Source organism: Octodon degus, unplaced genomic scaffold (assembly GCF_000260255.1).
Source record: "Octodon degus isolate 3935 unplaced genomic scaffold, OctDeg1.0 scaffold00050, whole genome shotgun sequence".
Taxonomy (NCBI): domain Eukaryota; kingdom Metazoa; phylum Chordata; class Mammalia; order Rodentia; family Octodontidae; genus Octodon; species Octodon degus.
This window is the reverse complement of record NW_004524626.1, coordinates 9,437,649-9,452,166: the sequence shown is the minus strand read 5'-3', so window position 1 is coordinate 9,452,166 and position 14,518 is coordinate 9,437,649. Positions and strand designations below refer to the sequence as shown.

Genomic DNA, 14,518 nt, shown 5'->3' with positions numbered 1-14,518 from the left:
CGTAGATGCAAAAATCCTCAGTAAGATACTAGCAAAAATAACAGAGCAAATCAAGAAGATTACTCACCATGATCAAGTAGGATCCATCTCAGGGAGGCAAGGATGGTTCAACATATGTAATATAATATACCACATTAACATGCAAAGATAAAAACCACATAACATCTCAACAGATGCAGAAAAACATTTTACAAAGTCCAACACTCATCCGTGATAAAAACCCTCGAAAATTGAAATAGATGGCTCTTATATCAATATGATGAAAGTCATCTATAACAAACCAACAAGCAACATCATACTAAATGGACACAAAGTGAAAGCTTTCACTCTAAAAGAAGCAACAAGAAAAGGATGCCCACTGTTTTCACTCATCCAGTATAGTTCTTATAGAAACACGAGCCAGAGCACTTAGACAAGGGAAAGAAATAAAAGGAATAAGGATAGGAAAGGAAGAAGTTAAATTATCATTATTTTCAGATGACAAGACAAGACACCCAAAACTCTGCAAAAGATTACTAGATTTAACAACCAAATTCAGTAGCATAGTTTGATATAATTCAACACTCAAAAATCAATAGCTGGGGCTGGTGAGATGGCTCAGTGGTCTGAAGCACCTACTTGGAGCAAGCTTGGCAAAGCACAGGGACGGTGGTTCAATCCCCCAGCACCACATGCCAGCCAGCCCCGCCCCCTGGTGGGCTGAGCTGGCCACACACACACACCCACACACACACACACATAAATAAAATAATTTTAAAAAAAAATCAATAGCTTTCCTGTACACAAACAACACATGCACTGAGAGAGAAATTAGGAAAGTAATGCCTTTCAGAACACCATCCAAAAATGAATGCCTAGAAATCAATTTAACAAAGGAAGAAAAAAAAACCTTTATATTGAAAACTACAGTACCCTGTAAAAGGAGACTGAAGAGGATATCAGAAAATGGAAAGACATACTAGGCTCTTGGGTAAGAGGAACCAATGCAGTGAAAATGGCCATACTTCCAAAACCGTTACACAGATTTAATCCAGTCCTGATCAAATTTCCAACATATCTCACAGAATTAAGGGAAGCAATCCTAAAATTGATTTGGAACAAGAAGAGACCTAGAATAGCTAAAACAATTGCGGCAAATAAAGGAAAGGCCAGGGCATCACAATCCCTGACCTGAAACTATACTACAAAACTACTGCGATAAAAACAGCAAGGTACTGGCAAAACAACAAAAAAAAAAAACAAAAAAAAAACAAAAAAAAAAAAAAAAAAACCCTGAGGATCTATGAATAGATTAGAAGATACTGGACCTTTTTTTTTTTTTTTTTTTTGGTACCAGGGATTGAACTCAGGACCCTGCGCTTGCCAGGCAAGCACTTATTCTACTGTGCTATCTCCCCAGCCCCCAGCAGGACAACTCTAAGCACACTTAGTCACCTTATCTTTGACAAAGACTCCAAATATCCTTACTGGAAGAAAGATAGCCTCTTTAACAAGTAGTGCTAGAAAAACTACCTTTCCACATGCTGAAGACTAAAACTAGACGCATGTTTATCACTGTGCACTAAACTAAAATCAAAATGAACCAATGATCTAATTTTTTTTTTGGGGGGGGGAACTGGGGATTGAACTCAGGCCCTTGCGCTTGCTAGGGAAGCGCTTATTCCACTGAGCCATCTCCCCGGCCCCGAATGATCTAAATATTAAACAGAAACACTAACTCTGCTGGAAGACAGAATAAGTAGAACTCATTTTTTTTTTTTTTTCAGTACAGGGGATTGAACTCAGGGCCTTGCGCTTACCAGGCAAGCGCTTATTCTACTGAGCTATCTCCCTGGACCCAAGAACCCTGAAGACACTGATGTAGGCAGAGTTTATGAACTAAGCTCCAGATGCAGAAGAACTATCACAGCGACTCAACACCGAGGATCTCAAGTCATTAAGAAGCTCTTGCACGGTAAGAGAAACTACCAACAGAGTGAAGAAACAATGCGCAGAATGGGAAAAAGTTTTGCCAGTTGTTTTTCGTTCAAAGAACTGATACCTAGCATATATAAAGAACTCAAAAAAAAAAAAAAATCAGTCCCTTCAAGTTTAAAGAACCAATGTCAAAAATCGGCATCTGAAAGACACTTTCAAGATGAGATGCAATGAAAGTGACAAATATACACAAAAGAAGTTCGATACACGGTGCATTTGAGAGATGCAAATTGGCACAATGCTGAGATTTCACCTCCAGAAAAAAAATGGCTGTCATTGAGAAATCAGCCATTACCGAATGCTGATGGGGCTGTAAGGAAAAAGAACCCCTTTGCCGTTGTTGGTGGGAGTGTAGACTGGTACGACCACTGTGGAAACCAACGTGGAGATTACGCAAAAATTATTTCCCTTCCTCCTGAAAGATTAAAGGCATCACGCCACACCGTTATGGGCACACACGCTCCCAGCAACAGTTTGTAATAGCTAAACCTTGGAAACCGCACAAGCGCCTATCAGCTGATGAACGGATAAAGAAGATTGTGGGGATCCGTTGGCCTCTCAGTGACCCACTGCATCTGGGGAGAAAGAGAGTGAGGAAAACATGGACAAGACAAGAGCTGGGTTAGGTGGGGACTCTTCTGGTGGTTGGAGAGACCACCCCCCCCAGCACCAATATGGACGTGTACCATACCTTTGCAAAGTTAGTGCCACATGACACGAGGTTGCCCAGGGACTAACAGCTGACCTTAACCAGTCAGAATGCTGATCTCAAGGCTGAGGTAGCTTGCTTGCTTTCGGCACTGAGGCCTAGTCTCACTTTCACACATCTGACCAACTTTCCAGCTTCCATGGCTCCCAACGGAAGATGTGGTGTGCTTTGTTTTGTTTTAATACAATTGAGTCCCACTCTGCCATAAAGGATACGCTTGAGATATCTCTAGGTAAGGGATGTACCTTGAAATAAATCAGACATATGCTTAAATACCACATTGTTTTCCTGTTGTGAGAAATGAAAAGTGTAAAAAAAGAACCAAAAAGTATAATAAATATTGGGTAATGGGAAGAAAATGTTCCAATGAGAAGGGCAACAAGTGAGGGGGCGGGGGAAAAGAAAGGAAGGGGGGAAAATGGAAGAAAAAAACAGAGCTTTCGTAAATAACAAGAGGTTGAAGGGTGGAGAAGGGAATGAGAAAAAAAAGGGGGGGGGCACAGAGATGTAGCTCAGCAGCGCAGCGCCTGCGTAGCAAGCGCCAGGCCCAGAGTTCCACTCCGGGTACCAAAAACGAAAATAGAGGGGAAAAAATTAAAAAATAAAATAAAATAAATAGGAGCCAGGGAGATGCCTCAATGGAATAAGCACTTCCCTGGCAAATGCAAAGGCTTGAGTTCAATCCCTGGTTCCGCGGGAAAAACAAAACAAACAGATTATGGGGAACTAGAACCCCCTCATGGAAACATTTTTAAAACTCACACAGGAGGTCAGACCACACCCACCGGCCAACCGCGTGTGACCCCCAAAGCTCGCCGGCCCCGGGGGTCCCGCACTTCGCGCAGCAGGTGAGGCTCCGCCCACACCCAGGAGGCTCCCGGGGCGGCAGGATCCGCAGGGCCTCATTGGCGCGCTGTGAGCATGCGCACTTCCGGTGGCGCCCGGGCGGGAGCGCGCGCGCAGCCCGCGAGGCTTCCTTCCTACTCTCCGGAGCCTGCGCGAGGGGCGTCGATGGCGGAGGGAGCGGAGGCGGCTCCGGCGGATAGTGGTGCTGACGCAGACTCCGGAGCGAGCGTTCTGGAACGGGGAGTGGCGCCCATTAAGCCTCAGTGAGTCCCCGAGGGAGGACGAGGATAATCTTATGTGGTCTGTTCGGTATCCGTAGCGCTTCCCGAACGGTGCACCCCGGGAGGTGGGGCAGTGGTCTCGACCCTGTCTCGCGACCCTTCAGTATGTGCTCTTTTTTCCACCTGCAAGGTAGGTGCTCGACCACACCAGAGATCCGGAGATCGTGCACTTTGGAAGCTGTCATATGTCCAAAGAACGGCCACGTGCATGCTAAGGCGGGCGGGGTTTAGGAGGTCCGCGGTGCTTTCTGGGAATTGTAGTCCCTCCGAATGGCTGGGCAGCACCTGTGCACCTTTAGTTGCAGTTAGGGACGCGGTACTTGTGTCCGAAGCGAGTAGTGCATGGTGTTCTGGGGCTTACCGTGTCTTACAGGCTGAAAGGCTGCTGGAAAATATAGCGATCTGGTCCTCGCTGCGAGGCATTCTGGGACTTGTTTTTGTTGTTAATTTATCCAGATTAAGGCTGTTCAGGGCTGTGTAAAATTGGGGACAAAAACAGACCCTCGCAGGATGGGCGTAGTGGCGCACACCTGTAATCCAGGCACCGAGGGAGGTTAGGCAGCAGGATCTCATGATTGACTCCTGTCTGAACAACTCGGTGAGAACCTCTCAAAATAAAAAAGGGTGCTCATGTAGCTCCGTGATACAGCTGGGTTCGGTCACCAGTACGTACAAACATACATACATACAAAAAGTAACTTGAGTTTTCTCTTTGGCCTTGAGGTTCTTCCAGCCTGGCAAGTGACTGTTTCAAAGTAGTGAGCTCCCAGAAGCACTCCAGCAGGGGCACCCATTCTCATCCGCCAGTGCTTTGGGGCTGAGTACAGGGGGCCCCTGAAAGAGTCCTTTTCTCCCCCTCTCTGTCCCCAGATACCTCACCACCAGGGAACACTTCCACGGGTTCCTGGAAGCCAAAGGACAAGAGAAGCTCTGCCAGGAAACTGAGGCAGGAGACCCTGATGGCAGTGACGTGCCTGAGCCTGAGGCCAAGAGGATCCGACTGGAGGATGAGCAGACGCAGGACGCATCGGCATCTGTGGAGGCAGTGGCGGAGCCTGGGGAGCAGCCCCAGGGACAGAAGAGAGCGCGGGGCCAGAACAAGGGCCGGCCCCACATGAAGCCTGCTCAGTATGACCAGAATCGGCTCTGCCCTTCCCTGATCCAGGTGAGTTCAGCTCCACCAGGCCATTTTGGGGCTCCTGAGTCTCCGTTTGGTCCTCTCCTCAGTCATAGTGTGATTGAGTATGATTTGTGCTGGCTTAGTTTGTTTGACTTATTTTTATGACTTCTATTATTTATTCATTGCTTTATTTTGCAGTGCTGGGTCTGGAATCCAGAACCTCATGCATGCCAGGCAAACACTGAACACTGATCTGTATTTCCTGAGTCTTGCTAAGTCACCGAGGCTGGCCTAAAACTTGAGATTCTCCTACCTCAGCCTCCTCAGTGGCTGAGATGACTGTGTTCTGTTTGCTTTTTGACTTGCAGTGGTGGGAAAGTGACTTATACTCAGTAGAAACTGCAGTTGAGGAAGGTGTGGTGGCGCATGCCTGTAATCCCAGAACTTGAGAGGCTGAGGCAGGAAGATCACTGTGAGTTCAAGGCTGGCCTGGGCTACACAGAGAGTACAAGTCAAGTCCTGCTAAATGAAAGCTTGTCTCCAAAAAACCAAAAGGGAAAAAGGAAGCAGCAGCTGTACTTTAAGTTTTGATCATTTCTGGACTGTAATGTCACATGATCCTCTCTTGGGACTAAGATCATGAGAGTGGATAATTGACACTGGTGCATTAGCTATGTTGGGAGGTATTGTTTTGTTGAGACAGGATCTCACTCTAGCCCAGGCTGGCCTCGAACTCGTAGCAGTCCTCTTGACTCAGTCTCCTGAGTGCTGGGATTACAGGCGTGCGCCACTATACTTGGCTTCTTAAATTTGTTTCTGACTGATGGTATTTTCAGCTTATAGTGGGCTTCTCCAGGTATGACCCTGCTGTAAATTGGGGAGCACCTGCATTGATTCTCTTCCCATGCACAGAAAAAAACTGAGGCATAGTGGGGGTTGGGTGTGATACTCACCGGTGGGCTTCCCACTACCCACGTGCCCCCTCACCCCCCCTCACAGCCTCTTTGTCTCTTGCAGGAATCGCCTGCCAAGTGTTTCTTTGGGGACCGCTGCCGATTCCTGCATGACGTGGGCCGTTACCTGGAGAGCAAACCTCCTGATTTGGGCACCCGCTGTGTGCTCTTCGAAACCTTTGGCAGGTGCCCCTATGGTGTGACCTGCCGCTTTGCTGGTGCCCACCTGGGGCCCGAGGGCCAGAACCTAGTGCTCGAGGACCTGTTGGCCCGCAGGGCCCACCTGCCGCCCTTGCGCAATGCCCTGGACAAGGCCCTGCAGCGGCAGCTGCGCAAACGCCAGGTCCGCTTTGAGCGTGCAGAGCAGGCCCTGCGTGGGCTCGGCCAGGGCACTGCTCCAGCCACAGTTGTCACCAAGCTTACTCCTGAGGGTGATCCAGGGCAGAACCACTGTGCTGCCCAGCAGGACCCTGCAGGGCTGGGGGTTGGCACCCCTCCCGGAAGCCCTGCGCAGACCTGCGGGCCCTTGACGGACGAGGACGTGGTCAGGCTGCGGCCCTGTGAGAAGAAGCGGGTAGGTGTCTCGGGCTCCCTGTTAAGGACCACGCCAGTGCTCACTCCTTACGGTCCATCCATGTTCCTATTCAGACACCGTGAAATCACAGCCTGTGCCCTGGCATCACTCCCAGCTGGGACATCCTCCTTCCTCTTGGGGGCTGAGCCCAGAGAAAGCTAGACTCTCAGCCCTTGAGGGTTAAGGAGGGACAGATGCAGTGTTGGGGTGCTTCCCCAAAGAGTGGGCACAGCAACTTAGACTTTGACTGTTGAATAAAAGCTCTTCAATAACAAATACAGGGTCAAGATTATTTAACACACGTAGAAAGGTATAGAAGTGAAAAGGAGCCAAGCTGGGCAGGGCAGAGAAAATCATGTCCTAGACTGGAGATGGGGCCCCAGGTCTCACTGCGAATCTTCTCCCCCCAGCTGGACATCAGCGGCAAACTGTACCTGGCCCCACTCACAACGGTAGGACCTGCTTGAGGTCTCCACGGCCTGTGGGCAGCAGGGAACACTGATGCATCCAGCTGTGGGTTTTAGGCAGGGGTGGGTGTCAGGGGCCCCTTCCTGACCCCCCCTCCCAGTAGAACAAACGCATGTGTCCTGCGACCCCAGTGTGGGAACCTACCCTTCCGGCGGATCTGTAAGCGCTTCGGAGCAGACGTGACGTGTGGGGAGATGGCCATGTGCACCAACCTGCTGCAGGGCCAGACGTCTGAGTGGGCCCTGCTCAAACGTCACCCATGCGAGGACATCTTCGGGGTCCAGGTCTGTTCTTGGCCCTGGGGGGCAGGGAGTAGGGGCCCCCAGTGGCTGTGTTGGGAGCCTCCTTAGGGACCTGCCTGGGTCATGTGCCCTGCCCCTCTTGACTAAGGGTAGTGTCCGCATCAGATGGTCTCAAAGAGATCAGTGCCTTCTGGGGAGGCTGGGGGTGGGGGCTGGCTTGAGACTCTGGTGGCTCTGAGTAACCAAGAGGGACAGCTTGGCCTGGCTCCGGCCTGCTGTCCCTGCAGCTAGAAGGCGGCTTCCCAGACACCATGACGAAGTGTGCAGAGCTGCTGAACCGCACCATCGAGGTGGACTTTGTGGACATCAACGTTGGCTGCCCCATCGACCTCGTGTACAAGAAGGTAACAGCTGCTGGCTGCCCTGGGCTCGGGCCTCAGTTTCCCTGTCTGGGCAGTGGGGACCAAGCCAGCTGATAGCATGACAGGGTAGGGGTCTGGATGCCTGTGTGTGACTGGGGAGGGCAGGCTTTGCTTCTGGTGGCCTCTGTGGGCACACAGGGCTGGGGTGAACACAGCGTGCCGGGTCCACCCATGCCCCACCTGCACTTCTCACCTAGGGTGGTGGCTGTGCCCTCATGAACCGCCCTGCCAAGTTCCAGCAGATCGTTCGTGGCATGAGCCAGGTACATGTGGGACGTCCCCACCTGCCCCCACCCCATCTCAGCCCCAACCACTTGCCTAACCACATGGTCCCTGTTGCAGGTGCTGGATGTGCCACTGACTGTGAAGATCCGCACAGGAGTCCAGGAGCACGTGAACCTGGCACACCGCCTGCTGCCCGAGCTTCGGGCCTGGGGTGCTGCCCTCGTCACGGTGGGTCTCGGGACGCTGAGGGCATCTGGGCCGTGGGAGCCCCAGTATCTCTTCTAATGGCCTCTCTCTCCGTTTGCTGTTCCTCACTTTCGCTGTGCCCCTCTCTCCACCCCCGCCCCTGTGCCCTCTCAGCCCATCCTCCTCTCCCCATCTTCTCTGCCTTCTTCCTCCCGTGGCGTCCCCCCAGCTCCACGGCCGCTCCCGGGAGCAGCGCTACACCAAACTGGCCGACTGGCAATACATCCAGCAGTGCGTGGAGGTGGCCAGCCCCATGCCACTCTTCGGTGAGTGCTGTCCCCTGCTGCCTAGGGGCACCCATGCCACTGACTCCCCTGCTGTGCCAAGGACTGCCAGGGGCCTAGGATTCCTGAACAGCTGGTGGGCTTCTTGGCACCCTGCAACTCCTGAGACCCAAGCCTCTCCCCTCAGGGAATGGGGACATCTTATCATATGAGGATGCCAACCGAGCCAAGCAGACTGGAGTCGCTGGGATCATGATTGCCCGGTAGGTTCCCTGCAAGGTCATTGAACAGCCAGGGCTACCTGGAGCCCAGGCTGTAGCAGGCAGACAGGCAGGTGTGGGCTGGGACAAGACAAGGGCACTTGGTATGACTGTGTGTGCTCAGAGACATGCACACCCTGGGCCTCTAGGTGCGATGTGGGGTCGTGGCTGAGCTTTGTCCCTGTCCCTGCAGAGGCGCCCTGCTGAAGCCCTGGCTGTTCACGGAGATAAAGGAGCAGAGGCATTGGGACATCTCGTCCTCCGAGCGGCTGGACATCCTGCGGGACTTCACACACTATGGCCTAGAGCACTGGGGCTCAGACACGCAGGGTGTGGAGAAGACAAGGCGCTTCCTGCTGGAGTGGCTGTCTTTCCTCTGCAGGTGGGCTCCGCCCTGGCCCCGCCCCCACCAGTCTGGCCCCGCCCCACCAGCCTGGCCCTGCCCCCCACTGTGATGCCTAGGCTGTGCCCTGACCAGCTGTGCTCCCTCCCTCCTTGCCTGCCCCAACTAGCCTTGGCTTCTCCCTTCCTACATTTCATCCTTCCTTACCTGACCTACGGCCCTTCCTACCCAGTCCGCCCTCAGCTCTGCCCCTGGCCCTACCCCTGCAGGTATGTGCCTGTGGGCCTGCTGGAGCTGCTCCCGCAGCGCATCAATGAGCGCCCCCCCTACTACCTGGGCCGTGACTACCTAGAGACGCTCATGGCCAGCCAGCAGGCGGCTGACTGGATCCGCATCAGGTTCGTTTGGGGCACCCAGTCAGGGCGGGCATGGAGCCAGCCTCCCGGACCCCAGCCTGACCTGATGCCCACCTCCTCTCCCTCCCTCCCTCTCTCCTCACAGTGAGATGCTGCTGGGCCCGGTGCCACCCAACTTCGCCTTCCTGCCCAAGCACAAGGCCAATGCCTATAAGTAGCTGCTGCCCCGGGCCTGGAGGCTCACTATGTAGTCCAGGCTGGCCTTGAACTATGTAGCCCAGGCTGGCCTCAAACTCACGGTAGCGCTCCTGCCTCAGCCTCCTCAGTGCTGGCATCACGGCCGTGTGCTCCCATGCCTGGCTTAATAAATTGTATTCTTTTAAAATCCTTGCGTGTTTCTTGTTGCTAAGGCAGCCCCTGCCTCCCCTGCCCGCAGCTCGGCCTTGGCTGGCCCCTGGCTCAGCAGTTCCCTGCCTGCTTACTCAGTAACCCCGCATGCCAGACAAGTGCTGTGCCCCAGGTGACGGCAGGGCAGTGGGGGTGTGCATCAGGGCCACCACCTGGAGGGGGCAGGCTGGGGCCATTACCAGGACATAGATAGAAGAGGTGGAAGGTGGGGGCCCCTGCCCAGGGTTGGGCTGCTCTAGGGGACACCTGACTGTGACCCCCAGGGGTCCCTCTTGGCTCCCTGCTCACCCCCACCCCCCCGGAATCTCAAGGAGTGGACAGGGCTCACCCTCTGCCTGCTGCCCCAGTAACCAGCAGACAGAACACTGCGGGCCATGGCCTCTTTCCCGGTGGGTGGTCTGTGCCCCAGGTCTGCCCAGGCCAGACCCCCACCCACCATGGAGCACCCTAAACCCTTCTCCATGCCTGCAGCTTCCCAGGATGGCTTCAGCCCCCAGGGCCTCGGGAACAACGTGGGCGCAGGTGGCTGCCCTGTGCTCACAGGCACCGACACTCTGCCCACCATGGGTATGACCTGAGGGGTGGCGTTTGGGGGCAGCTGACAGTCAGGCCCGGCTTCCGTCCAGCAGCTCAGGGCCCTGCCACTCGGCGCCTCTGTCCACAGCCTCTGCGAACCTGCTGTACCAACCCCCAACCTTGGAGAAAGATGTGTTTCCTGTTCCCCCAGCAGGTATTGGAGCCTCCCTAACCTGGAGCGAAGATGTGGGAGCTGGGTGGCGTGAGCAGGCTCCAGATTGTCCCTGTCCCATCCCCGGATGGGACCCAAAGAAGGGCTGTGCCCCCTGTGCCCTGAATGGGATCCTCTAAGGAAACACCGCGTCCCCCACCCCCAGATGAGCCCCTGAAACAGCCTTCATCCCCCAGATGAGACCCCCAAAAGCCTGGTGCCATTGTCACCCAAAGGAACTGCCGAGATAAAGCCTGGGCCCCCGTTTTCCAGGCAGGACCCCAGAAAAAGATCTGTGTGCCTCGGCTTCCAAAGGAGTCCCCTCCTAGCTCTGGTTGCTTCCCAGGGGAACCCTGAAAGACCCACATCGTGCCGCTTGCCCCAAGTGCCGTCTCCCCCTGGAGGCTGCTCTTAGGGTCCCTGTCCCCACTCCCGCAGGCTTCCAGATGGCCCCCTGTGGGTGTTTCTTCGACCCCCGCATCTACCGAATCGAGTGGGCCACCACCGACTTCGGCCAGGCCCTGTACAAGCTGGCGGTGGCCAAGGGCCCCGCCTCGCCAGGCAACTACCTCCTGGAGCCCCAGTGCTATGCCAAGGCCCCAGTGCCACCCCCGTACCCCCACTACCAACCAGCAGGACCCCCATACCTCATGCCCTACTTCCCGCCAGAGAGGCCCAGCCACGAGGCCCTGGGCTTCGTGGGGGGCAGGGGACCCCCTGGCTTTGTGGAGCTGCCCTCACTACTGCTCAAGGGAGGCCGGGCCCCCCTGCCACCTGCCAAAGACACCACAGTGCCCCCGCTGCTCGTCTCACTGCCTGCTGAGGCCCCACTGGCCCCTGGCACCTTCAGTCAGCCCCAAGGTCACCAAGGCCAGGTCCCAGGGCCCGAAGGCCTCGGGGAGCCTGCTGAGCCCTTGGTCTTCTCCACCAAGGCACTGCAGGGCTGCAGTGAGGCTGGGCTGCACCTGTCCCAACCACCGCCGCCTGCTCCCTGTGAGCCCAAAGCCTTGGAAGCCACCTTATCAGGCACAGGTGAGGCCCCAGTGCATGAGGTGGCCCGGACCTCCACACTGCCTGACAAGGTGCTCCTGGAGGACGCCATGAGGCTCTTTGATTGTTTGCCAGGCCGTACTGAGCCGAGAGCTGGAGTCACCCCAGTGTGCAAGGTGCCTGGGCCGCGCCTCCTGTGCCTCCCCAGCAGTGGGCAATGCCCCCCCAGTGGGCCACACACCCCCAACAGTGGGCCGCACCCCCCCAATACTGGGCAGTGCCCCCCCAAGAGCAAGCAGTGCCCCCCCAAGAGTGGACCACGCCTCCCCAGCAGCAGGCATCGCCCCCCCAAGAGCCACGGTGGCCAGGACACCTCAGTCAGTGACATCCACTCACTGCACCTCCCTGAAGAGCTGCTGTCATTTGACTACAGTGTCCCTGAGATCCTGGACACAGTATCCAATGTGGACTATTTGTTCAACTTTAAGGCACTAGATGAGGAGCCACAGGCCTGCCCTGCCACCTCTGGAGCCGACCCTGTGGCCCCTGTCCCTCAGGCTGACACCCGTAGGAAGAAGCGGGCCCCTTCCTCCGCCAGGAAGGGGAAGGCGGGGGGCAAGGGCAAGCAGGCTGCCACTGGGGCCAGGCAGGACCTGGACTCTGCCCCCCATTAAAGTGGATTTGGTTTCTCAGCTTCGCATCCAGTGCTCTTGTGCACCCAGGCCGTCACCTGGGTGTGGACACCTATCCCCCTGCTGCATGCCGTGGGTGAGCTGTCCTACAGGGCAGGTGAGGCGCGAGGCAAGACCCAGGTCTGAGGAGTCAAGCAGGGGACCCTGGAGCTGCAGGAGATGGTGAACAAGTGCCCTGGGACTAGAAAAGGGACAGCCAACTGGCAAAGGTGGGGACAGCCTCAGAAATGGTAGCATCCACTACCTAGACTCCTGCATTGAGGAATTTTTTTTTTTTTTCTTCTTCTTCAGACTAGAGGCAGACAATTTTGTCTCAGTCTCTGGAGTGCTGCGGTTGCCCATTTGCACCACCATGTGAGAAGCTTGCCTGGCTAGACTAAGTGATTGGCGCTGGGGAGATAGCTCAGCACGGGGCCTGCCTGGCAAGTGCAAGGTCCTGATTTCAATTCCCAGTACAAAAAAATAAAAAAAGATAAAGGGATAGCTGAAAGCGTAGTTGAGTGCAGGCACAAAGAGGGGCAGCATGTAGGTGCCATACACTCAGGAGGACCTAAATTGCATCCCCAGTACCAAAACACAAAAAGCCAGGTGTGGCAGCACAAGCTTCTAATCCCAGCAGGAGGCTGAGGCAGGAGGATCGCCACGAGTTTGACTTTGGCCTGCGCTACATAACGAGTTACTGCTGTCTGTACCCCACAGCTGCCTAGGTATAACCCAGGGTACCAGAATGTCACAGAATACAGGAGGGAAAGCATGGCTGGTCTGTGCAGCTTCCTGCTTTGTTGCAGAATATTTTACTTTCAGACAGCCTGGGGGCAGGATCAGGGTGACTTCCCAGGGCTCCAGAGACGGAGACGGAGACGGAGACGGAGCTGGCGGCAGAGCCTGCAGCACCTCCAGCTCAGCAGCCTGCAGGCCTCCCTGAGCTTGTGGCAGGTGTCCGTGTGGGGAAGTCTGGGGAGGATGTGGGCCAGCCACACGGCCAGCAGTGTGCCACACACAAGCAGGATGATGGTGACTCCAGGCACAAAAAGGGGCAGTGGGTAGGCGCCGTACACGTAGATACTGAAGGTGGTCTCCAGGCGGCAGTAGCTGGACACGGATGGGGAGGCCTAGTCCTCCCCACTGCACACAAACCCAGCGGCAGGAGGGCCCACAGCAGCAACCCAGCTCACCACGTGGTCCATTCTGTCCACAGTGACCCCGAGGGATTGGGAGCCAGCCCCCCACTCTGTTCTCCATGGATTTGAGTGTTGTTTGTTGTTTTTAATTTTCTGAGACTACGTAGCCCAGGCTGGCCTTGAAGTCACAGGGATCTTCCTGCCTCAGCCTGCTGAGGGCTGAGATGACAGGCGTGCGCCACCTTGCACTCCCAGCCCCTAAATCTAGTTGTGAATCTCGGGTGGGTGGGTGGATTTCCTGAGGGAGAACCCTCGGGTGGGAGTGGGCGTCCCCAGCTGTCACTCCCAGGGCCCTGCTCACCTGTAGTATGGATCCAGGATGGAAAGGTGGAAGATGTAGATCCCGTTCCTTTGTTTAAAAATGATCTTATTGTTCGTCCGGCCCCCCAGCACCTGATACTGGACGTTCGGCCACCTCAAGGGGCTGCTGGGGCTGGGGCTGTGGCAGCTCACATAGTTCTGGGAGATGACAGAGGGAAGTGGAGCCCCAGGCCCCGACCGGGACCTCACTGGTGGCACCCAGAGGGGCTGAGGGCCCTGTGCACCAGCGTGCAGCTCGAGCCCCTAGCGTACCTCAGGCCGCCTCCCCCAGCTGCCCCCTTCTTTTTTTTCCCCCCTCTGTGTGTTGCGTTTTGTTCTTTGAGTCAGGGTCACACTCTGTAGTTCAGGATGGCCTCAAACTTTCTAAATCAGACTGGCCTCAAACTTGAAGTGCTCCTCCTGCCTCAGCCTCCCAGGTGGGATTACAGGTGGGTGCCACCACATCCGGCCAGAGGCTGAGTCTTAGTCACTGCTTGTCACATTCGTTCAGCCCAAGGCCCTAGCAGTGTCTTACGCATTGAACTGAGTGTGCCCCTGCCCAGCCTCCCCCTCCAAAAAATCATGTTGAAGTTCTAATCCCCCAGAGACTCGGAATATGACCCTCTTCAGAAGTAAGGTCCTTACAGAAGTACTTCGGTTAGAATGAGATGATCGGGGTGCAGATGATCAGGGTGCCTGCTGATCCAGTACAACTACTGTCCCCACAAGAAGGGGTGCAACTGGAGCAGGGCACGACATCCCACACCTGTCGTTCCAACACCCAGGGAGGCTGAGGCAGGAAGACCGCCAGTTTCCACCCAGTTTGGGGGAGTCAGCAACTGTGATGGAGCCTCAAGATAAAAGTTTTTTTAAAGAGGACTAGGTGTGTAGTTCACATCTAGCGAAGGCTCGCGTGTTCCCCAATGAAAAAGAGGAAGGAGGGTGAGGAGAGAAGGGAGGAAGGGAGGGAGGGA

The 14,518-nt window shown here is 55.1% G+C and overlaps 3 protein-coding genes across 4 annotated transcripts in view; 2 read left to right on the top strand and 1 right to left on the bottom strand.

The window, feature by feature from the left end:
* Positions 1-3,633: 3,633 nt before the first annotated feature.
* Dus3l (dihydrouridine synthase 3 like) lies at positions 3,634-9,483 on the top strand. 2 transcript variants are annotated; one of them, XM_004632781.2, is made up of 13 exons: positions 3,634-3,795; positions 4,684-4,978; positions 5,951-6,460; positions 6,871-6,912; positions 7,060-7,212; positions 7,458-7,574; positions 7,790-7,855; positions 7,935-8,045; positions 8,233-8,329; positions 8,475-8,550; positions 8,741-8,929; positions 9,160-9,288; positions 9,392-9,483. In XM_004632781.2, the coding sequence occupies exons 1-13, from the start codon at positions 3,698-3,700 to the stop codon at positions 9,462-9,464; spliced, it is 1,956 nt and encodes a 651-aa protein (XP_004632838.1). In that variant the 5' UTR covers positions 3,634-3,697; the 3' UTR covers positions 9,465-9,483. The 2 variants fall into 2 exon arrangements, 1 of the variants encoding a protein (XP_004632838.1); XR_002821416.1 differs by lacking the exons at positions 9,160-9,288; positions 9,392-9,483 and having other exon boundaries at positions 8,178-8,329; positions 8,741-8,833.
* Positions 9,484-10,035: 552 nt separating this feature from the next.
* Prr22 (proline rich 22) lies at positions 10,036-12,045 on the top strand. Its single transcript, XM_023716918.1, has 4 exons — positions 10,036-10,221; positions 10,319-10,384; positions 10,820-11,413; positions 11,507-12,045. Exons 1-4 carry the CDS (start codon positions 10,092-10,094, stop codon positions 12,043-12,045), a joined length of 1,329 nt encoding a protein of 442 aa, XP_023572686.1. The 5' UTR covers positions 10,036-10,091.
* An 839-nt stretch (positions 12,046-12,884) lies between these two features.
* The window catches only part of Catsperd (cation channel sperm associated auxiliary subunit delta), a 38,273-nt gene continuing 36,639 nt past the window's right edge, over positions 12,885-14,518 (bottom strand). The window contains exons 21-22 of the mRNA XM_004632965.2: positions 13,546-13,703; positions 12,885-13,155 (exon numbers count right to left, since the gene is read on the bottom strand). Coding sequence (XP_004633022.1) covers positions 12,885-13,155; positions 13,546-13,703 — 429 coding nt within the window. The remainder of the gene's footprint in view (positions 13,156-13,545; positions 13,704-14,518) is intronic.